General features: G+C 41.7%; 1 protein-coding gene across 1 annotated transcript; it reads left to right on the top strand.

The window, feature by feature from the left end:
* Positions 1 to 700: 700 nt before the first annotated feature.
* On the top strand, positions 701 to 17,411 carry syt14a (synaptotagmin XIVa). Its single transcript, XM_030772347.1, has 8 exons — positions 701 to 1,391; positions 1,552 to 1,563; positions 2,602 to 2,832; positions 9,380 to 9,651; positions 12,593 to 13,042; positions 13,622 to 13,811; positions 15,004 to 15,060; positions 17,098 to 17,411. Exons 1-8 carry the CDS (start codon positions 701 to 703, stop codon positions 17,409 to 17,411), a joined length of 2,217 nt encoding a protein of 738 aa, XP_030628207.1.
* The last annotated feature ends 484 nt before the right edge of the window (positions 17,412 to 17,895 follow it).

The raw sequence follows: 17,895 nt of genomic DNA, 5'->3' as shown, positions 1-17,895 counted from the left end.
TGCTCTACAATCCATTAAGCAAAGCATTCTGGTGCTATTGTGGAATTCTTCAGTATTCTACCTGTTTCAACATCCTTTTATGCCACTCAGAGACAGATGGACACACGTGTCTGCCAGGAATGAGTCATTTTCTGTTTTAATTAGTTCCTAATCAAAAGAAGGCAGTGATGATAATTGTCTTATTATTTTAATGACTGTAATGACAGAGTTGATAGGTTCACGGCGCCTGTAAGGTACATTTTCCAATAGTTTTTTTATGATAGTTTTAATTTTTTTTTATATTCTGTTGATAACTTTCTACATAATTCTGTAGTTCATAGAAATGTGAACACGTCATTGATTCTCTTTGCATTATATATCAAGCAAAATTAAACGGCTAAATGTATTATATTGGTGTGAAAACAGACACAGTTATTGTCAGAGAGGCTTTGGTCGTTATTCATATGAGCTTGGTTTTTCTAGATTTTTGTTTTATCTTTATCGTGTTAACATTACAGGACATCTTTCCATTTGTTTGTGTAGCAGAATCAGTAGACTGCTAACGAGAAGACCATAAGATGCTGGAGGGGGAGCTCAGCGTTTTGTCCATGAGGGCCTGTTTGTATTAGACACTGCTCCATGGCCTTAAGAGAAATGTGTTTTGGGAAGAGTCGCTGTTACGAGTGTGAGTGACCACAGGGACTGAGCAGACTGTGACAACATGGCATTTTTTAAGAGCTTCCAACAGAGCCTGCCCTCTATGTCGTCCATCCTGGAATCGGTGACAGAGACAGTGGACGACCTGGCCTTCGCGCTGGGGGACGTCACCTATACGGTGAGTGACCAGCTGGCCGAGCAGGTCAATAGCATCATCCACAAGGTCCAGGCTGAAGAGGCTGAACGCCTGCGAAAGATCGAAGCGGCGGAGAGAGAAGCCGCCGCTCGGCAGATCCTGGAGAGGCAGAGCGGTAGCCCGGCCACAGCAGCGACCAATTCGGCCTCCAACCCAAACAAGACCGAACTTCAGTCCCAGGTTTCGCCCGTCCGCTCTCGGGACCCGGACGGCTACACCACAGATTACAGCACAGGGTCAGCGTTGTCCACGGAGACCTTCTCCACCGGCAGTGACCTCTCCCAGCCAGTGGAGAGCCCAAGAGGGAAACCGAACCAAACGAGACTTAAAAACAGTTTAGGTTCTCCCTCGGGGAGCAGAGTGGAGAGAAAGAAGGTTCAGTTTCAGCAAAAGAGCTCGGGTGGCAAAAACCATGGTGGGTCTGTAAAGCAAAAAACTCAGGGATCTGGGAAGATCCAGACAGCCAATGGTGAGAAAGCCAACTCTGCTCCTCACTGTCAGTCATCTAGCACAAAGTCCAGGTCCAAAAGAGAGAAGAGTAGGAGGCAAGGTGGTCCAGGTGAGATTCCGGGCCGAGCTCCTCTGGAATACTTTCCCCTTCTTCTCTCTGAATTTCAATGGATGATGGCGCTATTTCGGTTGAACGCGGAGCCCTCATTTCTTCTCTCTTGCATGAGTGCCCTTGTCTTTTTCTATCTCTTTCTGTGTCTTCCTCACAGAAGGCCTGCATGGTATTATCCTCACGGTGTGGGTCGTATATCTCAGGTTTTCAAAACGCTTTCAAATACTTTCACAAGCACTAACCTAACTGTAAATTTGCTTAACATTGAATGAATTCGGTCAGTCTCTTTTGCTCTTCTCAGATCAAACCCTTAATACCAAAACAGCGGCTTTTTTAGGGAAACCTATGAAATAGGGGTGACATCAATCATTGTCAGCGTAGGAGACAAAAGTCACTGTGTTTTTCTCCATGTACAAATGGTCACCTCTTATGTAACAAAGATGTGTGAGGTTGGATTTCCAGTGTTCTAACTGGTGATATGGAGATGTATGAAAAGCACAGAGACTGACAGTGACACGTCTAATCTCTCATCAATATTTACAGGAGTACAGACATGCATTGTCTTCCATCGACAAACTTGAGAAGAAGACCTCAGCTTGTGCTTAGCTGTTGAACTATACAGTTACATTGACAATGAATGTGAACTGCGATGTCCCCGCATGACAGATGTTCTTATGTATCCTGTAATTTGTCTTCTTTATCCTCTGAACTTTCAGGTTAGATGCTTAGTTTAACCAGGGGTACTGGATTCCACTTTTGGCAGAAATTAACTTCAAAATCAATCTCTGCTGCACCCTAGTGTCAATAGAGTATAACTGCACATTGAAAAAAACAAATTTTTGATTGGTTTACAGAGCGCTCATTCGTCAGTGAACAGGGTTAGGGTAATTCCTCAGAAATGTGTGAATGTGTTCTCGGACATTTGGGACTCCCTTCTCTTGAGGACTGTTCTGCTTCTCTTTTTCATCTGTACTCTGTTGTAACTGTAACTTTATTGCTTCTGCTGCTGCCTCTGTTGCTTGATGATGTCAATACCTATAATGTCCAGCATCCATTTAATAATCCTCCTGTTCATTCTGTGGCTTATCATCATAACTGAAACATCCAGACCCTTTCCAGAATGTTCCAGGGTGTTGTCTGAGCCTTGCCAAAGCAGCTTACAAATACTTTTCTCTTCTTCCTTCTGTTTTTTTTTTTTTGCAAGCAGATAAGAGCTATGTCGATGAAGATTTCCAGGGCTCGTCGTCGGACAGTGAGGATGAATTGATGGGGCAGTACCAGGAGGCGGTGTGTCGTTCTCAGGGCCTCCGCGGAGGGGGCAGCGGTGGTCGAGTGAACACCAGGCACCCAAAGGGCTATGGCTGGGAGACACAACAAAAGTACAGCCCTCTGGCCGCCGAGTATGATGGCTACAGCAGCGAAGCATCAGCTGAGGACGGTGAGCTGATACTGCAGTATTCACATAACTGTGTCCTGATCCCTCTATTATAAAATGTGTTCCCACAGAACAAGTGTCATTACAGTGTGAGATGCGTTGCAATGACTAAATAAAGACTGTGTGCAGCCGTCATTAGAGGAATTTAATGTTGACTGATAATAGCGTCGTTTAGACGTTGTTCACAGAAGTGGTTACATAGTAGTGTGTAATGTAAACTACTAAGGACACCTCATTACTGGTAAAATTAACACTGGGGTTGCCCACTCAGTCTCAGGGACCCGTACGTTGTTTTATGTTAAGTCAAAACACCTTATTTGAGTTGACGGTGGAGCTATCAACTATTTTACTACAAATCTATATAGACAAATAAGTAGTGGTATTGACAGCAACATCTGGTGATCTCAGGGAATTATCCGTGTATCTGATTCGCTGAGGAGAGCACCATCTGAATTACGAGGTCAGGGCAGGTAATTGTGGTATTGAGAAATAACTGTTTTTTAGGACAACACCTCCTGCAGCACTTGCTCAGAAGTTTAAGGCTCCACACCAGGGCGGGGAGGGTTGGTGGTTTAAATCTTAGGCACAGCACTTAAGAATGTTAGAACCAGAGAGCCGTCGGTTCTAATATCTTTACCCTTCCTCTGGTAGCTCCTGTCGTGCCCTTGAGCAAAGCCTTCACATTGTTCTAGGGGTCTCACTTCCTCACCCCAGCAAGGTAGTCTTTTAAAAACACCTCACCGTCCCATCCATGGTTAAAATAAAAACACCCTGTTTGATCATTCAATGGATTAGACCTTGCCTCCATTGTAAACATCAGCGATGTGACCGTAGCAGGGACATAGTTGCAATGTGGTCCTACATGCTGGTCAGAGATGAAAGAGATAGAAAAAGTGGCACATTAAGGGCATTGAGAGGAAGCAGACTTGAAATGAGATAAGAGTGCAGATGAAGAGACATCCTTTTTCCTGTCAGCAGTGTTCATTGTTGTACTGGCAGGGTGGATATCATAAGAATTCATTAAATGTCGTCATGGTTTTAAATTGAACAGTGTAGACAGACACCAGTGTAGACAGCAAGCAGACTGAGAACATTACATCTCAACTGGTGTAACTGTGCTCAAAATCCCAATATGGATTAAGGGTTTGTGATGCGCCAGGATCTGAAAATTCACACAGACAGTCGTGCATTTCCTGTTTATAACCACTAGGTGGAATCAGCAACCTTTTGGTTTAGATTCACTTCAAAACCATAACAGAGATTTGACCCATAACAATGCTGTATTACTTTAAGAAACTGGCTTGGGGGGGGGGGGGGGGGGGGGGGCATTACATTTTTGAATTTCGGCTTTAACATGTGAACTTGGTTGTGTGTTGATACAGATATTAAGTACTGATATGGCTCGTGATGTCATAACTATTTCCTTTAAAGAATTAAAGGTTCCAAAATATATACACTTATGTCTGACTCTCTCTCTCTCTCTCTTTCTCTCTCTCTCTCTGTATATATATATATATATATATATATAGGTTTTTTGTATCCTCGCCAGTTTTCCACCCACAATTAGAGCCAATCTGAAATTTAACTCAAATGATTGAATCAGCCTGTGGCCTAACGAGGTCGATTTTCTTTTCACTTTACTCTCTGGACTGTGACCTAGAACTTCAGAATTTACTGAATGTTTTCAATAAGTGAAGGCACTGTGCATTTTCCTGGCACCCATGCAAAGGCTAATGGTAATGGATTACATACATCACATCAACACTTGTTTCTTAGTGCTCTGGCATTTAGGTCTCAAAGAGTCGAGGTCAATTCGCCAATCTATCCTTCACTGCAGCAACACGCACGCCATTCGCTATTCCTTGACGAGGAAGGAATCTGGCCCTGCATGCCTTGTCTCCCCCACAAGCATCAGGCAGAAAACAAAACCTGGTTCCTATTTAGCTCTGACAGGCCTGTGGTGAGTTTGGGCCAGCTCCCAGCCCAGGGAGACTGTGGAGGTTCTGGGTGTTTAGCAAAACAGTCCGACGGCAGAGCCAGGCTCCTGTCCTGTCCTGTGGAGCAATGGGAGCACAGCGTTTTAAATTCAGCCCTGCATCACCTGCCTTCGTATCACCGTCAGACATTTTCTGTGGAACCAATAAGCGAATGCTTGCGCGTTAAATGCTCGTGATTATTTGATAGCGGAGGTATGCCGTCGTAGCTGGTGGGAGGTGAAGACAAACAGAACACGAAGAAGAAATCTGTTAGGGAAAGAGAGAGAGAGGGAGGGATGGAGGGAGGGAGTGAGATCAAAAGATCATTTTGAAATCCCAGTTTTATCCTGGCTGCCAGATCGTACAACACAGCGGTATTTTGACTCAACACTGTCAGGTAGAGCAGACAAATTTTCTGTACCTGTTTTGCCTGTATTACAGTACAGTCAGAGAGAGAGAGAGAGAGCACTAGTTGCCATGTTGCTTCATTCCCATGCTCGTGAGTGCTGGCTGGAAGGCTGTGGCCTTAGGCAGTCTGTATTATACATGAGCAGACTGCTTTTAGAGACTCACACTCAGGAGGAGGGTACAGTAGAGAGAGATGGAAACATGGTCTTGTGGTCTAACATCAGACAGCAAAAAAAGCAGAATATCAAGTCTGAGACTCAAGTCTAAGTCCCTTAGTTTTTTTTTTGTTTGTTTGTTTGTTTTTTCTTTTTTACAATTCTTTCTTTCTTATTTGCACGCACACACACACACACACATACATATAATGTCTCTCTCTCTCTCTCTCTCTCTCTCTCTCTCTCTCTCTCTCTCACTTGTTTTCTTTCCTTTTCCTCTCTGGTCAAGGAAAAGTGCTATGGGAAGAGAGAAGAGACATATCAAACTTGAGATGTCTCTATCTCTTCTTTCTTTCTTTCTTTCTTGCTTTCTTGGAACCTTCATTCAACAGACGCAGTTGTGAATAGTTACAGTAAAAATAGCCCAGCAGCAAGTGTAAAAATGTATCAAACTCAGAGTTTTTATTCCTGTGTGTCCAAAACTCAGCAGGAACAGCAGAGAAGATGTGTTCCTGTTCACATTCTGTCAACAGAAGGACTCCCACTTGCCCATCCACACACTCTCATACACACATACACACACACACAAACACACACACACCTGCAATTGTCCTAATTGAGTGGCGTTACCACACAGTGACTACAATTTTTCTTTCTTTCTTTCTTTCTTTCTTTCTTTCTTTTTCTTTCTTCCTTTCTTTCTTTCTTTCTTTCTTTCTGTCTCTATCTTTCTTGTCTCTCACTTGTTTTATTCTCTCTTCTTCCTTTCCCGGTGACAAACGATTCTCCTTGTCTTCACTGGGTTCAAAACATATGTCTGTTTTTTGTTTTTTTTTTTCCTTTTTCCTTTTTTCTGCGTTGTGTTTGAAGTCATGCATGAAGCCTTTTGCGCATCATCGGTTTGCTGTTCATTTTCTTTGTTGCCATGGTGATCTGAGGCCTGTCTAGAATCCCTCTTTTCTCCCCATCAAACAGCATTTTTGCTCTCGTGTTTGGCTTTTTGGGGAACACACACCTTCAAATGACAACAGATTTTTGTCAGAGCAGTGTACACTTTTCTCCTGTGCCAAGGGAGCCACTGGCTTCACACTAAACCTACGGAATCAAGAACACACTTTCGGTTTGAGACACTGCTTGCGGCTTTGGCAGTTAGTTTAATTCAAATCATGGGATGATACACAGTAATTTAGCGCCATTGACTTTGCTTTGTGTACATATTGCTATGAAGTTTTCATACCATGGTCATATGGAATTGTACAATGCATCAAAAATGTAATACCGACATGCAGTACAAATCAGTATTACATAATGTAAGGCCATGCAGGGTTCACTAGTGGTATCGTGACTACATATGAAAGGGTTTATGTGACTGTAATTTCTGTATTTAAAAATGTTCTGACGGCATCATGATAGTCGTATGATTGAAGGTTGCAGTTTATTTTCATAGAAATTATTCTCAGAATGAAATATAAATGTAATCATACATTACACAGTCTTACAAATGATTCAGTTTTTCTTATTTGTGTCAAAGATATCTGACTGCTTTGACATATATTTGGTGTTTTAAATAATGTGACTGAATTCATCACTTATTGAGGATGCCAGCGATTTGAAGTTCATCATCACAACCTCTATATCTTTCTTTTCTGTTCCTTACCTTTCTTTCTTTATCCGCTCTGCACAATTATGAAACTGATTATACAAAACTCTAGTCATATTTTAATGTCTAATGGAGGGACAAGAGGTTTTGCTCAATCAACGCTCCCCATGAGATATTGATGAGACATCGAGAAAATGAGCAACAGTGGCGAGACAGGAGAGGACATCAGTGACAACTCTAATTAGTGAGCTGCAGTACTAGTCGCACCGAGAATAGGAACGTCATGCTGATAGAACCCACTTCCTCGCCCCTTGCCAGCCCCCCCCCTTTGATCAAAGCCCCCTTGTTACACAGTGAGGGACGTGAGAAGCTTTTCCGACAGCTAGAACTCTATTTCATTTTTTACCCTCCAAAGTCATTTTAAAGTGAGATGTCAGAGTGACATTTTCATGGTTAAAGATGATAGGTATAATTTTGCGGGACCAGACTTTCCCATTAAGCCACTTTAGGGATCTTGTCTCAGTTTTGAGACAGGCGAGCTTGACTTCAACTCCAAAGACTCTATTTATTATTATTCTTTTTTTAAATTTGAATGACTTTCTTTAAGGATTGGTCTATGAGGAAACCTCATGGTCTGCCCGCAAGGATTTCACGCATGGTTGTGAATTGTGTCAGTACAGGCGTGGCAGTAACTTGAGCATTTGAACTAATTGAATTTTTACTTGATTTTGACAAGAACACAACAAGAAATACAACAAACCCTGACTACGAGTCAGTCAATTTCCCCACGCAAAGTTTGTAGTTTGATTCAGCCCCAGATCCGTTCAGCACACGTTTGAGGGTACAGCAGACGGTATGTCTGAAAAACATTTCTGCTCTGATGAAAGAGGGGGAAAAAATCTGTGCCCCATCAGTGTGTACTGGGAGTTTCTCAGAGTTCTGAAAAAGCAAGGTGTTTCTGAGAGCTCCTTTTCCCCAGAGAGAGAGAGGAAGCCTGATGAACTCCAGACCAGACTTAGAGGATAAGGTTGCTGATCTGCCTGTTTTTCAGTCAACAACAGATTACCATACTCACTGCCAGTGTTGGTGTTTGACTCTGATTTTGCTTCATTTAGTGGATGGTACATTCTGTAACGTTATCAAGAAAATACATCGAGTTCATGCTCTCTTCTATATGAGGGCTGAATATCTCTTATTATATTACTTGCTTTTTTTTTTTAAACCTAAAATCACGTGTATTCATTTAGACTCAAAGAGTTTAAAGGTTCTGTTGAGGTCCTTTAAGGTTCTTTTAAGATTCTCCGACCCTGTGAGCTTTAGCATGGGGAAAACAGAAGAATGCCACAAAGGTTATTAGCATTTGAATTTGTGTCATGTCCTCACATGATTCAGGATGATAACTGCAGGATTCTGTGAAAAGTGAGTTCCGTGCGGGGGCTTGCCGACCTCTTTAAGACCAGCGAAGGACCGCATCAAATCTCCAACATGTCGTGAGGGTTTATTTTAGCTACACCGCAGAAAAGCCTGGAGGGTAGCTAAATCATTTAGAAAGGTGAGAGGGGAGTCACACATAACATGAAGAAGTTTTCAAATGTATCTGGTTTAAATTTTAAAGTCAGTTCCGTGGGATGTTTTATTTAGTGACTCACGTTTAAGTGAGTGTGAGGTCTTGTCATATCGTAGCCACAGAATATGGAAATGCTTGTGAGAAGATTCTGTTGACACTTGGGTTGTCAAGATGAAGGTTCAAATCTGACACGCATAGAGTTGTACATGAGTTATCTTTCCCACTCATGCTCCGCCACTCCTCCCTCCTTAAAATGATTTGTTGTATTTATGGTTCATCTGTACCAGTGATGGCCTCTCAGCTTTCAGTCATAACGCTAACAGTCATCATGGCTAATCAATTGCTAACATCAGTGTAAATGTTAATTTGACTTGAAGACATTATGCAAATGCGTCGCCTTGATTGAATTAAACAAATGTCACTAATTGAAGTAATGTTAGGTTTGTGCAAACTCAAACTGTTATCTTCAAATTAAGTCAACTGTTATATTTTACACTGTTTGCATGTGGTAAAATAGCATAGCTGTTGCATGACTATTAAATGGCATATTACAAACACCTTGACCTACCACTCACCATTGTAGCTAGTAAAACTAAAGGCTTTATTACAGTAGTACATAGTACTATTAATGTATTAAGACATAATAAATTTCGCAATACATTGTTTTAAATACTTGAAATATGATATGTTTGTATTTTAAATTAAAAAACCACAGCTCCTTTGGTTATTTTGTCTGTAATTACAGCTCTTACTAAAATCTTATGGAAAAGAAAATGTTTAACAGTAATATAGTATGGATGAAGACGTATAGAATAAGTGATTCACTGTGATCTTGTCTCTGTAGTGAACTGCATCCAGCGAATGCGACGGACCCCACCTCTGGATGAGCTCCAGCCACCACCATACCAGGACGAAGATGGTTCACCGCGGATGTCTTGCACTCCCTCCGACCTGGGCGATGCCAAATGCGAACTGTCCCGAGCGAGCGACAGTCCCCGCCACTCCTATGGCAAATGCCCGAGTGAGGGCAGCGCCACCCACGACAACGAGAGCTACCTCAACAAGGCCTACGAGGAGGATGTACCCAGTGACAGCACTGCCGTCCTCAGCCCTGAGGTAGAGTGTGTGTGTGTGTGTGTGTGTGTGTGTGTGTGTGTGTGTGTGTGTGTGTGTGGGTGGGTGGGTGGTCAGAATAGTAAGAATAGACAGAATTGTAAGACAACAGTATAACAGTTGATCTTTAAGGTTTCACTGTTTTAAGCCTGACTCCAATGTATAAAATGTGTACTTCACTTTTAAATCTTTCTTTTGTTTGGTCCAGTTAAGGCATAACGTTAATATAAGCTCATCTGGTGCTGACCTACTGATTTGGCCAGTGTTTTGCCTTTCAGTATGATTTTCCCACACTAAATATGAAATGCACAGAATAGATTACCTGTTATGAAGGTAAAAATAGAGTACTGGCTCATAAGCAACATACAATCACTAAATATAGCATTGCACATAGCATTATGATAGTCACAGACGCTAGCCATCCTGTCAGATATGGAGGCAAAGCTAAGATTGAAAGGGATTTATGGTTTCCACTACATTACTTGATAGCATTTTTCCCCCTCGATTCTGTTTGCTTGCACAACATTCTACCATTCTTTCACTCAAAAAGCAAGTTCTAAAAACACAGCAGTATTGCGAAATTCATTCAATCTGGAAAAATTAACCTCTGGGTCATATTCAAGGGTCCATTCCAGTAATGAATCATTGTGTAAATGGGCAATCAGCTTTATATAATTGGAAAAAATCAGCCTTTGTGCTTTCCATCTGTGCACCATTGCTTTGTCTCTTTAACCTTCAGCCCCTTGACAGCTTGGAATGGTGTCTGGCAGCATCATGTGCAGATTTTTCATCAACCCATACCCTATAAAACAACAGATTTAAAAAAAAAACAAAAAAACAGACATTTTAAACAACATTCGATACGGTCTTATTGACTAAAGGTCACAATAATCACTTAAGGTAAGATGAGTGGTTAACAGCAGTCTTTGCAATTTTTTTTTTTATTTATTTACTTTCGCTTGACTACTGAACCCTCACAAAAGATCCTCATGCTTAGTGAAGGGCTTGTTTGTGTTGAGTGGAGACAACCTTTCTAAGCACTCCAGTTGCATGGTATTTCTCTCCACAGTCTCATCTAAAAGCATTACTTTCTTCCCTGTGTCACACAGGAGGTTAAGCAGTGACACTTTCCATTACTGTAAGCCATATCCTATGTTTCAGGTCAATGAATTCATATTCCTTCATAATTTAGCATGTTGGCACAACATCGGTATATAGTGTGGAGTTAACATTGCTATTCAGCAGTCAGCAGCTAGAGGTGAGCAGTACCATGGTTCATAGCCTAACTTCTCTTACATTTACAGTGTTTAAGTATCGGCAATTTTTAATATCTAACCTTAATGCTCCCATTTGGACAAAACCTTTTTTTGGTAAAAAAATGTTGCAGGATCACAGGGACGCATGTCTTTGAGTAAATCATATCAGTTAAATACAACCCATTCATTTGTGTAAATATAGAGAGAATAATAATAAAAATAAATAAATAAATAAATAATAATAATAATAATAATGATAATAATAATAATAATAATGAATGAATAAATAACAATTGCAGCCTGGCCAATGACTGGTCAGAAATTATGGTCAGCAGCTGTCATTAGTCATGCTATAGGTTTTGTACATTGTAATGGTCTTACAGGATGCCTTATGGGAAACGAAGTACCTAAATATTAGGCTATATGTTTCACACAGGTTTTCACTGTCAGATTCTCTCTCTGAGGTCGTTAGTCAACACAGAATACTCATAGGTCGAGAATGCTGTGCACATTGCTCTTAAGCAGAAACCATGGCAACCTTGCAGAGTAAGGGCAAAATGCCCCTGAAAACCTTTTTTTACTATTATTTTATATTCACGCCGTGACAACTGTGTGTATGTCTGTGTGTGTGTGTGTGTGTGTTCAGGGTGGGCATTTTCCTTTCATCATTAAGACATTACATAGAGTCTACTCACTCCTTGATTTCTTCATATAACTGCAGGATGATGTTTTAAAGGGTTTACAGCATGTTAAAATACATACCTCTAATCTAAAGTATTATTATTATTATTATGAAGGCTTTGTAATCCTTCAGTTGCTAAATGTATTTTTAATTTTAGGACAATTACCAGTCTCACTCAGTTACTTGAAGACTATTAGATACATGTATACAGTGTAAATGTGATGAGGGTTCGATTCCCTTGCTCATTGTTAAGCGGAGCACCGCTAATTATTTTAAAACATCAGAGCCTGAGATGGTTCTTACCCTTCTTTGTTGTCGTCTTTCTATCTAGCAATGGCTCTTGTACAAGGACACGTACAAGAGCAAAGATACAATACTTCAAATGAAGCAGGTAACTTGAATCAATGATATCCACTTTAGAGTCTAACTCCACTGCAGGAAACTGCCACTTGCACTTCCACAAATGTCTCCAACAGTCTTCCACCACACTCCACTGTCCCCATACGCCCAAAAAAATAACGTGTTTCCACTTTCCCAGTGTCAGCAGATGATGATAAGCTTCTCGTCTGTTATGTTCAAGAATCAGTTGTCCGAATGCCTGACATAATCCGTTTGGTGCAAGTCTTATAGTCACAGTTACACAATCTATATGAGTTCTGTCGTAGAGTGCTGTTCATTCTTGTTGTTTTGTCTTGGAATAGAATGACTAGTACAGCTGTGTAGCTGTAACATTCCAAAGTCAAAATAGATGCCTTATCAGCTAATCATCAGTTCATTCTTTCTCTCTCTCTTTCTCTTTCTCTCTCTCTTTCTCTCTCTCTCTCTCTCTCTCTCTCTCTCTCTCTCGCTCTCTTCCTATTTCTGTTCAATTGAATCACCTTTAGTGGTATTTTGAATATTTGTATGGCCAAAGAATTAAAAAAAAATCACTATATCAGTCATCATTCCTCAAGTCATTGAGACTATGTTTCACTCCCTCTCTTTCTCCCTGTCCCTCTCTCTCAAGGATATGTCCGCCCGTGGCTCAGCAGCACAGCTTCCCAAAGGCTACGAGCCGGAGCCCGTGGCCCAGTACGGTACGCTAGACGTGGTGTTTGACTACGATTCCGACGAGCAGCGGCTTGCCGTCACCGTGACGGCCGTGACCGACATCCCGCCCATCAAGAGGACAGGAAACGTGTCTTGGCAGGTGCACCTGGTGCTGCTGCCCACCAAGAAGCAGCGGGCGAAGACGGGCATTCAGAAGGGGCCTTGCCCCGTGTTCACCGAGACCTTTCGTTTCAGCCACATCGAATCGGAGATGATTGGTAACTACGCTGTGCGCTTCCGCCTTTACAGCATACGGCGCATGAAGAAAGAGAAGATCCTAGGCCAGAAGGTGTTCTACCTCACCAAGCTCAATCTACAGGGGAAGATGTCTGTGCCTGTAATACTGGACCCCTGTTGCACTGTCCCTGTGAGTTGAACCCGTATTCCAATTCTGTGTGAAAATATAATGGTTCACTTCCACCACAGGAGCATCTCTTTTTTTCTTCTTGTGTGACTACTTTCTTTCAAATTTGAGATGTCCGTTTACCCCCAAACTTTGATCATTTACTTAAAGAGCTCGGAGGAATGGGGCATTATTCGCTTGACAATATTCACAACTCCCTTGGTCCCACCCTAGGGAGTACAGTCCATCTTCAGAGTGTAGCTGAAATCCAAAAAAAATGTTATTGCCACTATTTGATTGCATGCAACCAGGAGCATACCAAGGATTACTCATTATGCTTATATTTATGTCCAATAATCCCCACTTCTAAGAGTTCTTATGGTTATAGTGTTGCTAAAGTGTTTTTGTCCCCCCTCCCATTTTAGCTTTACTCTCTGTATGTTGATCAAAATTCATCACAATTCTGTTAAAAGAGTTTGAGTCTTCGTCTAGTTGGGCCTAATATAATTCCTAGGCTTCTATCACTCTTCAGTGTGCCTCCACGGTCACTCAGACATTAAAAGATAATGAGCTTCATTTGTCTTTGTCTTAATTTGTCCTCAGGGCAGTGACTCACAAGTTAGTATCTCAGAGATGTCATGCAGCGAAAGCGCCTCCTCCTTTCAGTCGGCAGGTCAGGGCTCAGCACCTGAGATCCTTCTGGGTCTGGTCTACAACGCTACTACTGGACGCCTCTCTGTGGAGGTTATCAAGGGGAGCCACTTCAAGAATTTAGCAGCTAACAAGCCACCCAGTAAGTATTCTAGAACACTCTGCCACACAGTAAGTACTCTGAGATATTCTGCTGTCTAGTAAGTAGTATAGACCATTGAGGCAAACAGTAGGTGTGCTGGAACCATCTTGTAAATGCTCTAGAACATTCCAGAATATCCTAGAACTTTCCTCCACACAAAGACTGTTCTGAAATATATAGTGTTGAACCCTAGAAGAATCTCAAATCCATTCGGTACTACATTTTAGAATGTTCTTTATAAAGAGTTCTCCTAGTGAGTGTATGAAGAATGGATTTCTCTAGAATGCTTTGTTCGCTGAACTCTAAATGATTGTTTGTACAAATGTACTGGTCTATCTATAACATGTACATAGCTTTCCCAGCTAATGAATGTTACTTTCCAACTGATGTAACCCTTCCCGTCACAGCTTGAATGTCGGAAAATTATTCAGAATAATGGCTAGGCTTTATCCCAGGGGCCAATCTGGTATTCGCTAGATGTGATTACAAAACAATTTTGTTAAGTGTGTTAGGGTGTTGTGTCTATTTATAGTCTTGAATTGGGCATACACAGTCACAGAGGTTGAATGACATTGACAATCCAGAGTTGCTCTGTCGTTCATACCACCTCCAGGTCATCCATCCTTTTGAACATAACCTGCTGCAAACTCTACCTCCTGTCTTTATCCCCATTGCCTCAGCCCTGCTCCAGAAAAGCCTGAAAACAACCTCACCAAATGTTCTGTAACACTTCTGTGTTAAGGGGCCTACATAAGTGCTTTATTACCTACAATAGTATTACATAAAGGCTTGTAAACACCTCTGTCACCAGCCATGAATTAGTATCAGACATTATTAACACCTGTATTATCTACATTACATTAACACAAAGTATTGTCATTAGGTGACAATGCATATTTATGGTGTTTATGAATCTTTTATGAAATGCTTATTAAGGAGGTCATGAAGCTCTGTGTAGCCCTCCTGAACTTAAGTGTTGTTAAGTCTTCTTTACAGACAACTGTTGAATCTAACCTTCTATGAGGCCGTTGACCTTTGATCTTTTGACCTGATTTCTGTCTCCTGTTGTTACTGTTTATTTGTTTGTGTTTTCCTTTCTTTTGTCCTGAGATTTTCTCTCCTAATATCTGCCCTTGATTATTGACATCTTGGTCCGTTATTTCTCTTACTGCTTCCCAACCCTTGTTGTCAGACGGGCTGTTCTGTTGTCTAAAACACTTGATAGGTGGGCAGGTTTATATAATTAGAGGTGAGTTTTTTTTTTCCATCCTGCTGGCTAGAAAGCTTGCAGGTTGCCTTCTCTCCAGACTATCAGTGTTGGACACTCGCTTTATCTCACTCTCATCTTTTCTAACTCTTCCTCTGCCTCTTTCTGTATTTCTGCCTTTAGGCTAGAAACCATTTCATCATGGATGCTGACCTTGGTTATTATAATCGGCATTGGCTTTCACTGGAGAAAACAGAATGGTTACACTGCCATTAAGATGCTCCAGCTCCGAGACTTAAGCATACGTTTTAATGTAAACCTATCTTCACTCGCCCATCAGATCTTCTTAAGCTCTTTCCTTAGTCCAACCACATCCATGAAGAAAACTCGATGTACCATAGCAGTGTAGCATTTGTGGCTAATATACTTCTTGCGTAGTCCTACACTGTCATATATGCACCTTTCTTTTACCCTTGGATCATGCTTGTTGTTTGTCCTCACTGCACTGCATCTTCTGTGTTGCCTGAAACATGTGACTGCTTGCTCTTCTGTGTCATGTGACTGTGGTTGTGCGTCGGGCTAAGAGGCAAAAAGCACTCCTTTATAGCACACCTTAGATGGCCTTGTGACTTGAATAGTTGTTTTGTGGATTTTGGGGTCCCGTAGAATATGAAAGTCTAAGTTCTATTCTTAATGTGACATAGTTTGGGTTTAGTAGTGGGGTTTTTTTTCTGTTTAAACTCTTCATACATTATCTTCTGGCCTGAACATGTATGTGACTTGTTTAAAGTGTAAATCATACAAGCTGACCACTCCATTTTGATTTTCCCTACTGGACATGTTGGTCACTATGCAGACAAGTATACATTTAACTTGTGTCAGTCAATGTCACGGTAGGAGAGCTAGGGCTGGAAAGCGAATCTAAATTTAAATGAAAAAAAAGAAAAAGAAAAAAGTCTGATAGGCCCTGCATGAAACTGAGGACAAACTTTTTGTAACTCTAAACTTTGAATGGAATCTGCCACGGAGTCAAAGCTTGAGACCTGCTGGGAACTTAATCAAACACAATCAGATAGGGACCAATGGCAGCTGTAATCTTCGATTTCAATTTCTTCTTTTGGATATGAATAGAGAACAGGAAATTTCAGCATCATTTTAATACCCAAGTCAGATCCGTAAAAGCTCAATGTTCACCGAGCTGTCACTCACATGAATTGACATTCCGACCCTTACTAGTTCAACAACAATGGCAAGAGAAGTGTTTTCCTGCTGCTGGCCACTTAGGCAGAAACAGCGGCGATGTCGGTCCCATTCAAATGGCGTGCGCTTGAAAATCAAGGCTGTTTCAACTGAGCTTTTATGTCAGACGAAAACGGTAGAAAGCGACCAGCTTCACACAAAAGCGTGGAGAGCCACCCTCCCCTTGCATCTGGCACTTAACGGCATGAAAGGCCCACGACGCATGACTGACACAAAGGCATTCGTAAAATAGAATGCATTATTATGAAGTACAGTAGTCGATGAAATAGCGAATTGGTTGCAAAGAAACGGCGAGGCGCGAGCTGAGGCTTATTTGATTGCGGCGCCGGCGAAATGACACGCCGGCTCGGCCGCCTTTTGTGGCGGTGGAAAGGGGGAGATTAAGCGGTGACGTAAAATTCACACACAAATTAACGCTCATTGATAGTAACGTAACGTCTTAAGCGGCGAGTCGTTTTAAACAGAAAAAAAACATAACTTCATTATGGCAGTGAAACGGCGTCTTAAAACACGAAGCCGAATTTGGAGCGAGACAAACCATAGCTGGATACGCTTCTCACAAGTTTACTCAGAACATCACAGACGGACTGAGGTCTAATGTTAAATGGTCAGTAGTAATTATAAGCTGTGGAATTCTTCATTAGTGTTGGCTATTATTTTTACTTCAATACGTTTTTTTGTGTCATTTTCATAAACCACAATGTGTATTACCCACTAGTCTTTGCAGTTTTACAAATCGTACAATATCTCCATATTTAATAACAAACATAAAGGTAACACCTCTATGTTGATAATTACCTTTACCCCCCCCTCTCGTAGACACATACGTCAAGCTGACCTTACTCAACTCCATGGGCCAAGAGATGTCAAAGTGCAAAACCTCCATCTGTCGCGGCCAACCCAACCCTACCTACAAGGAGACCTTCGTCTTTCAGGTGGCGCTCTTTCAGCTGTCCGACGTTACGCTCATCCTCTCCGTCTACAACAAGCGCAGCATGAAACGTAAGGAGATGATTGGCTGGATCTCGCTGGGTCTGAACAGCTCTGGTGAAGAGGAGCTCACCCACTGGACACAGATGAAAGAGTCCAAAGGACAACAGGTCTGCCGCTGGCACAGCCTGCTTGAGTCCTAGAGCCAGGGAAACCTTCAGGATGATGTTAGAGGTGATGAGGAGGACGGGACGATGCGGGAAACTGGGAACGGGGTAAACGAGTGGAGCAGGCCGAGGCCTCAAACCTGTCACGGCCAAGACGGAGCTGGCCGCGCCCAGTGCTCTCCCAGTGCGGTCTTGGAAAACAAAAATCGTGGGCTGAATTCAAAATTCTTTGGATTAAATAACCAGACAGAATTTATTATTTTTGGAGTGAATTTTTAAATGGGTTTTTTTTTTTGTTTTGTGGGAGAAATTCTCTTAGGATAGGAAAGATTTTTGTCAGCGTTTGTAAAACTGAAGTTCGTATGTACGCTGTTGCTATGGTATCATTCATTAGCTCGACCCTTTTTTTTTTCCCACAGTGGCGACACCCTGGGCTCTAATAACTTGTCGACCCAATCTGACTTAAAGAGCATATTCCTACATAAGTCGGTTGCATTATGGAGGATTTTTTGGAGTGTTT

The sequence above is a fragment of the Chanos chanos genome, chromosome 4 (genome assembly GCF_902362185.1).
Source record: "Chanos chanos chromosome 4, fChaCha1.1, whole genome shotgun sequence".
Taxonomy (NCBI): Eukaryota; Metazoa; Chordata; class Actinopteri; order Gonorynchiformes; family Chanidae; genus Chanos; species Chanos chanos.
The sequence above is the reverse complement of the archived record's forward strand: the minus strand, read 5'-3'. Positions and strand labels throughout refer to the sequence as shown.